Source organism: Ipomoea nil, unplaced genomic scaffold, assembly GCF_001879475.1.
Source record: "Ipomoea nil cultivar Tokyo-kokei standard unplaced genomic scaffold, Asagao_1.1 scaffold3267, whole genome shotgun sequence".
Classification (NCBI taxonomy): domain Eukaryota; kingdom Viridiplantae; phylum Streptophyta; class Magnoliopsida; order Solanales; family Convolvulaceae; genus Ipomoea; species Ipomoea nil.
In genome coordinates this window covers 35,126-49,777 of record NW_017619695.1, presented here as the reverse complement: position 1 = coordinate 49,777, position 14,652 = coordinate 35,126, and the positions used below count along the sequence as shown (strand labels likewise).

General features: G+C 34.3%; 2 protein-coding genes across 4 annotated transcripts; one reads left to right on the top strand and one right to left on the bottom strand.

Annotated features, from left to right (window-relative positions):
- The first annotated feature begins 1,492 nt into the window (after nucleotides 1-1,492).
- LOC109169268 (rop guanine nucleotide exchange factor 1-like) lies at nucleotides 1,493-11,221 on the top strand. Of its 2 annotated transcripts, XM_019318137.1 has the most exons (7): nucleotides 1,493-1,502; nucleotides 3,946-3,951; nucleotides 8,269-8,609; nucleotides 8,778-8,894; nucleotides 9,002-9,546; nucleotides 9,821-10,174; nucleotides 10,594-11,221. In XM_019318137.1, exons 3-7 carry the CDS (start codon nucleotides 8,321-8,323, stop codon nucleotides 10,897-10,899), a joined length of 1,611 nt encoding a protein of 536 aa, XP_019173682.1. In that variant the 5' UTR covers nucleotides 1,493-1,502; nucleotides 3,946-3,951; nucleotides 8,269-8,320; the 3' UTR covers nucleotides 10,900-11,221. The 2 variants fall into 2 exon arrangements, with proteins under 2 accessions (XP_019173682.1, XP_019173681.1); XM_019318136.1 differs by lacking the exons at nucleotides 1,493-1,502; nucleotides 3,946-3,951 and having other exon boundaries at nucleotides 8,025-8,609.
- A 372-nt stretch (nucleotides 11,222-11,593) lies between these two features.
- On the bottom strand, nucleotides 11,594-13,133 carry LOC109169271 (high mobility group B protein 9). 2 transcript variants are annotated; one of them, XM_019318139.1, is made up of 4 exons: nucleotides 12,805-13,119; nucleotides 12,638-12,716; nucleotides 12,016-12,534; nucleotides 11,594-11,896 (listed from the first exon to the last, which is right to left on the bottom strand). In XM_019318139.1, exons 1-4 carry the CDS (start codon nucleotides 12,921-12,923, stop codon nucleotides 11,816-11,818), a joined length of 798 nt encoding a protein of 265 aa, XP_019173684.1. In that variant the 5' UTR covers nucleotides 12,924-13,119; the 3' UTR covers nucleotides 11,594-11,815. The 2 variants fall into 2 exon arrangements, with proteins under 2 accessions (XP_019173684.1, XP_019173686.1); XM_019318141.1 differs by having other exon boundaries at nucleotides 11,861-11,940; nucleotides 11,978-12,534; nucleotides 12,805-13,133.
- Between the last annotated feature and the right edge of the window lie 1,519 nt (nucleotides 13,134-14,652).

Below are 14,652 nucleotides of genomic sequence, written 5' to 3'. Positions count from 1 at the left end.
GTTCGCAAACCACTCCGACCAACCAGACGTAGAAATAGACTGTTTAGCAACAGAATGAGGTCCCTGGTTGTTGATCATTTTACAAACGATAAAAACACATGAGAGAAATCTCCTAACAAGTTTTTACATCATTGATAATCAAATTAAAATAAGACTCTCTTATATTTTGCTTAAGATTGTTGACCACCTTTAGGGAGTCTGTTTCCACCATGACGTTGTCTAAGGACAAGCTCTTGATCCAGCTTAGCAATTCACGAATTGCAACTGCTTCGGCTTCCTTAGGTGAGAAGATCCCACTCCATTGTAGTCCCCTAACAGTAACGAAATTACTTTCACTATCTCTCAAGACACAACCAAATCCCATTTTTACATTGTCCTTATCAATCACTGCGTCGATGTTCAGTTACAAGCCTTCCTCCAATTTTTAAGAAAAGTTCTTGCCATTTTTGTTACTCCATAGGCATTAGCATGATTGATATTCTCCCAGATTTTTGAGTTGCGTTGTTGCCATATCTCCTAGTAGATTGAGATTGTCGTGCATAGTTGCTCCTTAGACCGATTTGAGAGAACTTGATTAAGCTAACTTTGCAAAGGTTGAGACAGTGACAGTTGGAACTGAAATCCCTGAGCTCTCCAAACGTCCAAAGCATAACCACAACCAAAGAAAACATGCCATATGGATTCATCTTCATTATTGCAGATGGGGCAGGTTGCCTCACAGTTTACCAAACATCTTTCTACAATCAACTAATCGAACCATCTAACCTAATCAACTAACACCTATCAGTCAATAGTTATTTACCAAACACCCCATAGTAATAAAATAAAATAAAATAAAAAACCATGAGCCTTTTTTTTTGGGGGGTGGGGGGATTGAATACAAATTTCCTAAGTCAAGATAAATTAAAACTCCACTCGTTGAGATTAGTTTTTCGCTGTTAAGTATGATTTGAAAGAGTGACAAAACATGCTCTTATGTGTTTTGAATTTTATTATATTTACTAGTTTTGACACGCGCTTTGCGCGATTAAACCAATGCCCAATGTATATTTATAAATTAGTGTGCCTTAATTGGTTAAAGTATTCATATAATAATGAGAGAAAGAAAAATGCGAAATGAATAAAAGATAAAGAAATAATCTTAGTGCTTATATATTTTAATAAAAGATAAAGAAATTTGAAATAGCTAAAATAGAATTAAAGTAAAAACAAATAAACCACTAACTAAAGCTGACTATCTATAATGAAAAGAGTAGTAATTTGAGCAGAGTAAAATTTATTTTTCTTAGTGCATGTTTGTTGAGGCTCGGAATTGTCTTCTTCTTTTCCATCCTTAGTGAAGTTGAGTTTCCTTTTTGCTGGTTGTGCGTTTATTGCATGTTGTTTACTCGTGGTAGTGAATGACAATGAATCGTGCAATGATGTTATGGTATATGATACCATGTTTTTGCCTTGTTGTGTGTAGGATTGAGACCTTAATTGTATTATATATTCTTCATCTTGTAAGCGGTTATTGATATGTTGAAATCGTAGCTGTTGACCCTGCAAGATGTTTATGTAGTTAGTCATAGGTTAATTTACTATAAAACATGAGTGGTTGTGGGTGGTAAAGGATGAATACCTGTTGTTCCAATTGCATAACTTGTTTGCTCGTAAAGAGTAATAGTTGTTCAACACATTTCCTAAACACAGATGCAACAAGGCATCCACTTCCATCAGTAATTTCCACATCCAGTTTACACCTATTATGAATGTTTAGATTAGAATTGTTGTATTATGTTTGTGTAATGATTAAATTGATACTGACCTCCTTCTAACAAAAAAAGAAAAATAAAACTGTGTATAAAAATTATTACTTACCGTGGTGTTCCCACTGCATTCAATTCACCACAATGCATGCAATTAAATTGTTTCACTTTCCGCGTAAACCTTTTTCATACAATGACTACATCCAATGTACAATGTGTTTTTTATCTGATGCTTAAAGCTGATTTTTCCTTTTATCCAAGCAGGTTTAATCTACAAGTTGTCATGAGTAAAAAAAAATGAATATTAATGTTAAATATAAAATATTGAATTATTGTGTAAAACCTATTACATATATACCAGATCAATTGATGGAGGGATATTAGCAATTGTAAAAAATTGTAAATAATGGAGGGATAAAAGAAAAATTTTGCAGTTTCTGGATTTGCAAGTTTTATTGCAACGTCATTGTAGTCTCGACATCGTTTTAATGCATCAAGTGTAGCACGATGCTTTGTTCCCCTAATAATATATACAAAAGAAATGTATTTTTAAAATAATGTGTGTGCGTGAGTCTGTATATAATTCATATTATTTTATATTTTATTACACGTGGGGAATCACAGTTTGTTGTTTGAGATAATTGTATGACCATGTGCTTAGTTATTATTTTCATTATTATAACATTTACTCTGATTTCATAATGTACTTTTGCCGCGACGTTTTTCGTTAGCAGGATCCATTGTTGCGTAAGCATTTTGGCGTGTCAAGTTCCTCTCTGCACGTAGACTCTCATTACAAGCATACCACTCCCTATAAATAAATAAAGGAGTGTGCAACACAAAACGGAAAAACCATTTATTATATTATAGGTGTGAATAATACATATACCTTTGCATTTTTAGCTGTGAATTCTAAAGCCTACAAAATCAATTCCATAGAAAAAATAAGTCCACACAGAACCCCTAATGGGCATCATTTGCGTTAAATAGGGAAAAGTCGGGGACACCGGGATACAAGGTTATTAGAATGTCATCAACTATCCTTACAGTAGTATACAGAAAAGACTCAAAGAACACTACATATCATGATCATTTGTATTGCATCAAATCAAAATAAATATAATAGCAAATGTATATACTACTGAGTATAACGTAAAATCTACTGTTTTCACAAGTCAAACATATCAAGAACCCACACAGTACAACTTATTACTGAAATTTAAGATTATGGAATATGCCTTCCCTACCGAAATATCATACCTGGCTTCCCTCTTATGGAAGGCCAGCCCTCAATATTCATTGATCTTGTAAGGGTTTTCATTCAAGTTATGATGCAAGCACCACTTCCCCCTAAGGAAAGACATCTACCACCTTCACCACCTCACCCCCACCCAATAAATTTAAAAAAAAAAAAAAAAAAAGGCATCAGGAAACAGTCAATCCATGTTCAGAAAAGTGAAGTGAAACAAAATACCACCATCTAATTTAATGAGATACCTTGCTGAAGTAACCAGCCAGCAGAGCACTGTGAGGACGCACAGGTTCCAAAAATGAGAATAGCAAGTTCATTAGCTGCCAATCAAAATTAAAAGTCTATTTAAAAGCATTTTCTTCCAAATAAGAATAAATAAAGCACAGTGAAAACATGTATTGTCACCTCTTCATCATCAACCAAAGCTTTGAGAATTATATCAACCTCACAAGTAAAAATTTCACAAGCAATAAAAGGAAACATATTCACCCACATGAACCCAAAAAAAAAAAAAATTAGAACAATACAACATATTCAAGATAATGTAAATATGCAAGAAATTAATAGGCAGGGCAAAGATATTTTTTAAGTAACTCACTTAAATTTTCGTTTTTTCTCAGTTTCATCTGCAGCCTCTTCCACTATATATCTGACAAGTTGTTCCACTTGACTTCTCTCCCGTAAACTTCCAAATAGCCCACAAGTGAAAACAAATATTTTAGAGTGGCAGTAAATAGAAAGTTTACAAGGAAACAGCTCAAAGAATTTATATTTACAAATTTGAACATGAGAGATAATATTGTAGTAAGGTAGGAACAAAGTGATAAAGACACGAGCCTTTATGTGTGAGGTGGTGCCTTAGAAGGTGGGGGTAGTGAGCATTTAGCATACATACCATAATTAACCAGCAACTAACTAAATGGACAAAGGCTGAAAGCATTAAAGCACTGCATCATCTAACTATCAAAATTAGATGTTAAAAAAAGTTGAAGATGCATAGTAAGAATATGTACTTACAAAAGACACAACATGAGAGTTCAAATCAAGCATGTTTACTTTCCATAGTCTAGAGGCAAGTAAGCTGAACATTAGCAGAACAGAGGTAGGTACCTTCCATTATGATCACCTACTGAATTAGAATCACATACTGAATTCTCATCAGCCATACTGTAAGAATATCCACCCTGTGTATCTGCTTGCAAGTTGTGTTCATAGCAATTTCTAATATGAGAAGTAAGATAGGCAATAGAAAATTACAATTCCAAATTTCTACTACTCACTCTCACTCAGGACAAAAAGGAAATCAACCTGCCATGGCACCAGAAAAGCTTTTCTAATTGACCTTCATCATCAACAATACACTCATAGCAGAACATAGAATCTGATCTACTTAATTTTATGATGCAAATCTCAAGTAATGCATAGACAAAATTAAAGCAAAAGCAATGCATTGACAATTCTGCAAGATCACAGAAACTCATACTTGGTATGCTTGAATTAATTGGAGTAATTCATAATCTATACTTGGTGTGATTTTGCCTCAATAAACTCAGAATCTATACTTAGAACAAATTAAAACCTAGCAATGCCATACTTAACTAAGAATTAGTTTGAAGCAAATTAAAACAAAATTTAAAGCAAAAACTATAACATACATCCAAACCATTCCAAAATTCTGCACTTTTTTCAAATGAATTAATTAAGTCCCAGCAAATTTGAGAAAATGCTACCCAAAATTTTTACTTCCACGTCGAAGCAAAACCCATCTGAAATATCACAGATTCGCATTCCACTCAAGCTACCCCTACTTTCATAGCAAATATGGTAACTTTTCAACCACTAATATGCCATTGCATATGCATAGATCAAAGATGAAAATTTACCAGAATTGAATTATTGTCAAACCATTCATATCAGTGCCATAGATGTAATTCAATCTCTGCATAATTGTAAATAATTGCATACCAGACGTAAAGAGACCAAACCGGCTTTGTTTACTTTGTTTCTTCGCTGGTGTGTGATTCTTCTTGCTTCTCGTAATTGACGGTCGGCTGTGCTTCTCCGCTGGATTTCTCCATCCTTAATCGCGGTCGGCTGTGCTTCTATGCTCACCCATCATTGCCGATGAAAGGAGGCTCAGGCGGCGGGCAATCTTCATCGCGATAGACCGGAGGAGAAGGGCTACGGAATCTGAGTTCTAGTAAGGTGGCTGGCAGTCTTCATCGGGGTAAAGTGGAGGAGAAGGGCTACGGAAACTGAGTCCTAGTAATTGCCATTTAATTTTACGAAAATTTCAAATTTGCCACCGCTAAACATCTTTTGACAGAATTGTTAAGTTTAACAGTGAAAGTTTGGTATAATTTAGAAGAATGAGGTTATATTAGGAATTTAAGTTGGCATTGTACAATTTAAAAAACGCAAAGTACAATTTTGTTGAGCATGTGGCGTACCGACATTTTTTTTATTTCGGTTAAGGGTCTAACAATATTCGCTTTTATTAAAATTGTAGATTTTGTCAATATTCAGGCTCTGTTTGGCAGAGCTTATACCTTATTTTAAGTTATTAATAAGCTATAAGCTCTGTTTGGTAATGTTTCCAAAATAAGTTCATAGCTTCCTAACTTTTTTTCCATATTTATTCTTATTATTTTTAAAAAATAACATACTTTACCCTTCTCAATTAAAACCCTTTTATCTTCTCCTTTATCAACAACTTTCATAGCAATTATTATTATTATTATTATTATTATTATTATTATTATTATTATTATTATTATTATTATTATTATTATTATTCTCTTCTCCCAACGGTTATCTCGCTGAGCCGACCTCTGCTCGTGCCGACTCCCTATTCGCGCCGGCCGTCTGCTCGCGTCGACCTCCTGGACTTGTCTGAAGCTATCTCTGGGCTTTTTTTCCTCTTTGCTGGGACCGATCTTTTGTGGGCCCAATCTTCACCCCTTCCTATCTTATTTCCTCTTCGGGGCCCTAGGCCCATTGAGTCCGTACCCCATCAATTATATTATATCAAAATTGATGTGACGGTAATATTTTAATGAATGTGATTACCTTCATTTTCTTAGCCAATATAATATTACCTTGAAATATTCTAATTTTGCCATTGTTAACTAATTCTTAAATAATAATAATAATAATAATAATAATAATAATAATAATAATAATAATAATAATAATAATAATAACAATAACATATATATAAAATAAATATATGTTTATATAATTAAATATTTAAGTATTGATATACATTCAATTATGTATAATTATACGCACACTTACAGATTATGTGTGTGTGTGTGTATTATTTAGTACATTATAATAAATTGATCCATATAATTTAAAATATAACCCTTAATCAAACAATGTAATATCATATCCTCACAATTCAAACCAAACATACGATGTAATCTTATATTTCCAAAATCTCACATTACCTTTAAATATGTAATTCTATTACTTAAGATAATCTCACATTTGTTGAACCAAACGCACCTAGGTAATTTGGTTACTTCTTGAAATGTAATGTTATATTTTAGAAATGTAATGTTACTTTAGGTTTGAATTGTGTGAACATAATATTAACTTGTTTGGTCAATTTAGTGTGATGTGCTATGAGAGAGAGACTTGGATCAAATAAGGGCATTACCACATAAGATAATTAGGAACCACTTAGATCTGTTTAGAAAGATTCAACAGTTTCAAATCAGTGAAAGATAAAAAAAAATGATTATATTTTCTTAAATAACTCAAACTTTAAAGTGCAATAAACAATCCTATATCACAACTAACAACATCATAAAATGCACCCACTATATGTATTATTGTAGTGAACAAATTCACTATGTAATTTTGTTTAGTTGTACTTTATATTGTTACTAGTTTATTTTAAAGTTTGAATTATTTACAAAAGTATGTACTACAACATTTTTCAGTAGATGCATTATATAGCTTTGGCTTAATTGCACTCTATATGAAAGCTAAGCTCTATAATTAAGACTTAAGAGGAGGGACCTTAAGTAGGAATGTAATCATATTATCTTGAAATATTATCAGTACATCAAAGTTGAGGTAATATAAAATTATCAAGATAATCTCGTAACTTAAACAAAACAATATAATATAACATTATTATACTCACATTACTTAGTTAATCTTAAATGATTTGAACAACATTAAAAGTAAGTTTAGTGTGAATTATGAGTAAAACTTACCAGTTGTTATTATTATTATTATTATTATTATTATTATTATTATTATTATTATTATTATTATTATTATTAGAGTATTTGATGATGACTAAACCTTACCTAAGAGTTATTAAAAGAATAAAAAAAATATTATTGTGAATTATGAGTAGAATTTACGAGCTTTATATTATTAATATATTCAGATTATAGTATTTGATGAGGAGTAAATAAGGATTGATTTCCCATCAATTTTCAAATGAATGCTGCCAACCAACTTCTACTGAACCATAGCACATTTGATGGATTGTCATAGATTAAGTTTAGGAATACTGAAATTTTTATTTTAAAATGAAAATCGCAACAATTGTACTCCGTATGATTTTTAATAATAGGCGTACATTACCCAACTAACTAAAAGAAGATAATGGAGTCATAATAAGTGTAATGATGAAGGGCAGATAGTAAGTAAACATTAATGTCCCACCAACAAGGCAACAAATACAAATTGATGATGAGTAACTAGTAGCTTTAAACTCAGCGTCACACCACCACACCTACATAAGATTAATATATACTTTTGTTCCGCTGTTTGCATACACGTATATTTTAATTTTCTTCAACTTTTTATATTTCAAAAAAAAAAAAAATCTGCAAAAAACCAAGTACGTAGGTAGAGTAGTTATAATGAAACAGAAGATTTGTTGCAAGTGAAGAGTGAAGACGACTGAGTGTCAGTCTGTCGCTGACTAATCAATGAATCTGGGTGGGCGAAGCAGAGAGTGACATACGCTACGCCGTCCCTATTTGCGTAAAGTCATTAAAGGGGGCGTAGGTGTAGCAGTGGCAGGGGACATCAGCTTTAACCTTTACTTTATTGCTTTTCTCCGCTTTCCTCTCTTTCTTTCAATCATGCCCCTCAATACTCTTCCGTTACTAATTTCTACATCGGTAAACGTCTCAATTAATTTCTACTTCAATTATGATACTCATTTCAGTTCCAATACTATACTTACTATACAGAGAATAATCATATTTTGAGCTTACGTACTACTCATTTTTCAAACTTCATTTAATTTCTTCTCCTTTTCATCCAATTTCTCGTGGAGGAGAATATAATGGCAAGCGGCTTTGTCTCGTCGGAGGAGGAGGATGAGTTTGATGCGGGAAGCGATGGCTACAGCATCAGCGCCGACGTCAGCGAGTCGGAGAGCTCCACCACCAGCACTACCTTTTCCTGCGGTCGCCACGTCCCTTCTTCCTCTCTTTCCACCACCCCACTCGCCGCCTTCTACTCCAATTCTAATTCTCCGCCGCCGGCTCCGATCATGTTTCCCGCCGTCGTCGGTGGCAGACACGTCCTCATTCCCACCATGAAGCCCCCTAAATCTGAAACAGAGATGTCAGGTAAAAAATCCATGTAGCTAAGCTGCATCTAAATTGACTTTTTTTGCGTTAATCTCGGTCATGAATGGAGACTTGCAGCAACACCAACTAAATTGTCATGTTTTTATTGTCTGGCTTAAGATTTGAGAGAGCATGTAACTATTTTATGTTTTATTCTGCTGCTTGCAGAAGTTGAATTGATGAAAAATCGGTTTGCAAAGCTGTTGTTAGGGGAAGATATGTCTGGTGGAGGAAAAGGAGTGTGCACTGCTCTTGCTATTTCTAATGCTATTACAAATCTTGCTGGTACTTAATTTTAGCAGTTGGTTTCAATTCTGCATCTCATGTTTGAGTTTAGGATGAAATGTAATTGTTAAATAAGCTGCGATTTTGGATTTCCAACAATTTGGCAGCTTCAGTGTTTGGTGAACTCTGGAAATTGGAACCATTGGCACCGCAGAAGAAATCAATTTGGCGGCGAGAGATGGAATGGCTTCTCTCTGTCAGTGATTCCATAGTGGAGCTTGTTCCCTCAATGCAGGAATTTCCTAATGGAGGAACCTTCGAGGTTATGGTGCCTCAACCACGCTCAGACCTATACATCAATCTTCCAGCACTCAAAAAATTAGATGCAATTCTTATAAACATCTTGGATGGCTTTCACAACTCTGAATTTCGCTATGTTGACCGAGGAGTAGTTGTTGCTGATGATGATGGAGAACAGATTGAAACATGCCCTCGTTCTCTGTCCTCTCATAGGCCTTCGATTAGGCTTGAAGAGAAATGGTGGTTACCATTTCCAAAGGTCCCACCAATTGGTTTGTCTGAAGAATCAAGGAACCAATTGCTTCAATGTAGGGAGTGCACCAGCCAAATTTTCAAGGCTGCTTTGGCAATAAACACTAGTGTACTGTTTGAGATGGAAGTGCCGAAAGTTTACATGGAGAGCTTGCCCAAGGTAAGGACTACTTTTGAATAATTAATTGATTTGGCTCAAGTGATGATATTCTTTTCTTCACTCACCCAAGTATTCCTCCTTTTCCCCTTAAACATTGTACACAATATAAACACAAGTGAAAACAATACTACGGAGTATTATTTTTCCACCCACTGTTCTAACCCCTGGTTCCAGCCTAGAACCACTACCAGACCTTAAACAGGTTTTACATCCTTTCCTTGTACACCTTTTCTGATTTTGTTCAAATTTCAATATTTTGCTTGTAAATTTTCAGAGTGGAAAAGAGTCTTTAGGTGAAACCCTCTACAGTGACATTACTACTGGGCAGTTGTCCCCAGAATGCCTTCTTGATTACTTGGACCTATCATCAGAGTATACAGCTTCAGAAATTGCTAATAGAATTGAGGCCGCAATGCATATCTGGAGGCAGAAGCACAGAAAGAAGCAATTGAATCCAGCGAAAAGTGGAAAGGCATCATGGGGAGGCACAATGAAAGGTCTTGTTGGTAACAAGGAAAGGGATAAAATGTTATCAGAACGAGCTGAGGCCATCCTTAGGAGCATGAAGCTAAATTTACCTGGGCTCCGGCAGACTACATTGGACATGCAAAAGATTCAGTATAACAGGGTAAGTCTTTTAAGTTATACAGCATCCCTTCATCTATGCCAGCCTCTTGATAAAATTACTTCAATTATTTGTGAATGGCGGTATACCTCTAACCTCTTGATCCATATAAACCTTTTTTCTAGAAAGTATAGGGCCACACCTGCAATGCAGATGATGTTATCAGATCTGAGAAAGTGAGAACAATGATCTGTGGTGCTATATAAGGGCTGCCAAGTAATTAAATTGCGAGAGGGCTGGGGAGGGGGAATAGGGATACTGAGGCTAAGCCAGCTAAACCATTTTAAAGTTTTTGACTATGCGACTTCTGTCTATTTACAGCATCAATTCTTTGACCAAAGCTTGTAATCTTTATTTTGCAATATCTAAACCATGAAGCCAGATGTACAAAATATAAAAATATTATGTTCATTTTCATGTAGGATGTCGGGCAATCAATCCTTGAGAGCTATTCTAGGGTGTTGGAGAGCATAGCCTTCAACTTAATGGCAAGGATTGATGATCTATTGTACATAGATGATGCCACAAGACGACGTGTTGCTGCAGAGTCATCTATGCTGAATCGGAGAGGATGGGGTGCATGTTCTCTGCAGAGGCAGGTTTCTTCTGGCTCACTTTCATACCAACGAAAACCTAGTGCCCCTTTACCAACAGACCAGGCGTTCCGTCCTTCAGCCTCATTAGTTGATGTCTCCAGGAGAACACATAATATGCAAGCCAGAAGGTAAAGTATAGTTAGGAGAGTATTAGGTGTGGTGCCACTGCCACTGACGTCATACCTTAACAAAGGACTCAATGTACTTCTATATACCTGCATTTTCATGTTTTGGCCAAGCAATTAAATGCATTATAACTAAGTACATGTATATTACTATACAATTCGTTCAAGCTAGAGGACTGCGGATTGGATGGTTCATCTAAATTGCATCTTGTAAGTCTATTGTACTCTTTTGCTTAGATCAGTGTGTTAACATCAACTCACTGCACGATTTGTAATAGCGATTGTCTCATTTCATAGTGCATCCATCACTGCAGCATTTTTTCTGAATAGCTATTAGCTAGGGTGTCTTCACATTACTGGTACCTTAGCTTGTGAAACTCACATTTATTTATAAAAAGATTAACATGATTTGTGAAAAATATTTGAGGAATATAATTGAAATTCTATGAAAAATTACTAAAAAAATTAATTCCCTTGTTTGGTTGGTGGAAAAATAAATTACTAACGATATAGATTTCATTATTTAGTTGAACTTAGAATTGTAAAGAATAATAAATATAAAAAAACGTTGTTAAAAAGAAGAAGAATAAAACAAAATACTTATTACTGTAAAAGACACGAGTGTTGTGATGAAGAAGCATCATGATAAATAAGCATTTAATTAAATTCAAAATGCAGATGAAATAACTTACTCCTACCAGTTTCTTAAATTTTAGGCCGTCAACTTGTTATTTAGATAAGAAGATTGGTTTTGATTATCTTAATCGATCTGTTGCGAGCAGGAATGAAAAAAGAAGTACATTACATGTTCAATATTGTTTCAATTTTCATGAGTCGAGAATTTACAGGTTGATGATATCGATCTTAGCTTGTGTCGCTGGCTGGCTCGATCACTAGCAATTAATAAGGAGCCATCATCATCTTCAATTCTTCTTCTTGTCTCTGTACTCCTTCAATTCCCTCTGGTATCTCTCCTTGTCTTTCAATCCATAGTTCTGATAGACCTACACGTACACACAATGCAAAACGTATCCTTAATTAGCTAGCTTTGTGTTATTAATTGGCTTAGCTAGCTAGGTAGCGATAGGAAAGGGGAGCGGAATCAATATAATCTAATACTCACTACTCTTTGTTCAGCGCTGAGATTGTTCCAAGACTCTCCAATCATTTTTGTGAACTCCCTCTCTCGGGTTGGGTAGAGAGACTTGAGCACGGAGTGCTTTTCAGCAAAGAAAAAGTTGTATCCACTCCTGTTGGGCTTTGGGCGAAAGGGGTCGCCGCCACTGCCTTTCTTCTTTCTCCTCCTCCGGGTCCGGGGGGTTTGAGTTTGAGGAGGAGCGACATAAGGTACAATAGCAGTGCAGCTGGGACTTTGGTGGTAAAGAACCCCGTTGAGAACCTCGGATCCCAGTTTCATGGACACCAAATAACCACACTCGAATTTCCCATCAATGGTTCCGGTAGCTTGAAAACAAGAATTATGATCAAGTAATAAGCCCTCCTGAAGCCTGAAAAAATAAAGCTGCTCGAATCGAAACAGCAAGCTGAAGTAGTGTTTCCTCAGTGCGTAGGAAGCGCTTGTCGTGGTGGGAGAAAACTGGAATACTCCGCTCACCTCCCTCCACTTCTTCTCCGACACCACCTACCTTTTCAAACACATCTATTATCCCTAGCTCCCTAAGCTACTTAATTATTACCAAATCGATCAATATGTAGTGTAGTGTATAGAGTTGACGACGACGCACCTGATTGTAGCCGCCTCTTCTGGTAACCTCCACGTATAGAACGTGTAAATCAAGCTCTTTCCCTCCAATGATAGGGACCCTATATAGCTCCTCAAACAACAAACACAAATAATTTATTTTTATTTATAAACATAAGGAGTACATTTGAGTTGAGCAGAGTAACTTACATACACTTGGTCCCCATCACACCGTGAAAGCCCTTGAGAGTTTCCCAGAAAAGAGTGGAGTCCTTGACGACGTCGTCATGGGATGCCAATGGCGAAGGGAGTGTATTGGTACCGTCCATTCCGCAGCGCAGCCGGTCTCGGCGTCGGAAAATATATAAATAAAGAAACGACAAGCTAAGAGATAGATATAAATGAATTGAAGAGGCCTGCGGGCCTTAATTGCCTCCGGGATGTAAGTAATGAGAGGAGAGGCCGAGAGGGAGATAGATAGACAGATATATAGATAATTCCAAGATAGGCTAGCCGCTACTACTCCGTAATACGGAGCAATAAAAAAGCAAGTCTGGGCGGGCAGAGAAGGAAATGCATGCCACAATTAAAGACCACATAGGTTCGGTCAGAGATTTTGAGACGCATGGGGTGGGGGAGGCAACGGTTATGCCACACTATGCCCTGTTTGCTAAAATAATTAGCATATAGTTCAATTTTGATTTATTTAATCACTATTAATTATTTGATTTAGTTTTAAAAAAATAATATAAATATTTAGTTAATTAATTTTTTGTACTTCAAAATGTTAAAATTTAAAAAACTATTCAAAATAATTTTTTCAATTAACTTTCAGAGAAAAGAAATTATATCAAACAATTATCAGCTAACAACTAATTTATCAAATACTTAATGTTATCAACTAGTTATACTATCTAATTAACCCAATCAGATAACAGCTAACAACTATTTACCAAACAGAGCCTATATTATGGTCCTGTTTGAGTGTTTGGTAAAAAATTAGCCTATAGGTCAATTTTGGCTTATTTGACCAATATTAATTGTTTGATTTAGTTAAAATATCAATATAAGTATTTAGTTAATTAGCTTTTTGCAATTTCAAAATGCTAAAATTCAAAAAACTACTCAAAACAATTTTTTCAATTAGCTTTTTGAGAAAATAAATTATACCAAACAGCTAATTTACCAAACACTTTTCTACAATAGATAATGTTATCAACTAGTTATACCATCTAATTAACACAATCAGCTAACAGCTATTTACCAAACAGGATATATATATATATATATATATATATATATATATATATATATATATATATATATATATATATATATATATATATATATATATATATATTGGCCCTGTTTGGTAAAATAGTTAGCCTATAGGCTAATTTTAACTTATTTGATCACTATTAGTTATTTGACTTGGCTTAAAAATCAATATAAATGTTTGGTTAGTTAGTTTTTTGTACTCTAAAATGCTAAAATTCAAAAAATTACTCAAAATAATTTTTTCAATTAACTTTTTGAGAAATGCAATTATATCAAACAACTATCAGCTAACAGCTAATTCACCAAATATGTTTTTACAATCAGCTAATGTTATCAACTAGTTATACCCTCTAATTAACCCAATCAACTAACATTCATTTACCAAACATGGCCATTATATATTATTCCACTAACCATAATCATATTTCATTTTGTGCGTATTTCCATTTTTTTATTTATTTAAATAAATACTCACTTATTATATACGAAAATTTTTAAAGTTAAACTTGAAAAAAAAAATCTGAAACTATAATAATATGATTAAAGTGTGTGGATATTCTAATTTTTACATTCACTTAATCACTACAAAATCAAATATAAAATCATTCTAAAATTGCACATTAACAATATTACAACTAGCCAAGTTATAGCTTACCTTATAAAAGAATAAAGAAGAACAAGTTAAAATGAACATTTTTATATGAATTATAATAATATCATTTTGTAATATAATTTACCAGCTAGTATTACAAATATTATATATAAATTTACATGCATATA

What these genes read in the sequence shown, in the direction of transcription:
- LOC109169271 (XM_019318139.1), bottom strand. Translation starts at nt 12,923, where the DNA reads ATGGACGGTACCAATACACTCCCTTCGCCATTGGCATCCCATGACGAC. An exon ending in GTGATGGGGACCAAGTGTAT is followed by an intron (nt 12,717 to 12,804) that starts GTAAGTTACTCT and finishes GGAGCTATATAG; the next exon opens with GGTCCCTATCATTGGAGGGA. An exon ending in TCAGCGCTGAACAAAGAGTA is followed by an intron (nt 11,897 to 12,015) that starts GTGAGTATTAGA and finishes GTGTACGTGTAG; the next exon opens with GTCTATCAGAACTATGGATT.
- LOC109169268 (XM_019318137.1), top strand. Translation starts at nt 8,321, where the DNA reads ATGGCAAGCGGCTTTGTCTCGTCGGAGGAGGAGGATGAGTTTGATGCG. An exon ending in ATCTGAAACAGAGATGTCAG is followed by an intron (nt 8,610 to 8,777) that starts GTAAAAAATCCA and finishes TGCTGCTTGCAG; the next exon opens with AAGTTGAATTGATGAAAAAT. An exon ending in ACATGGAGAGCTTGCCCAAG is followed by an intron (nt 9,547 to 9,820) that starts GTAAGGACTACT and finishes GTAAATTTTCAG; the next exon opens with AGTGGAAAAGAGTCTTTAGG.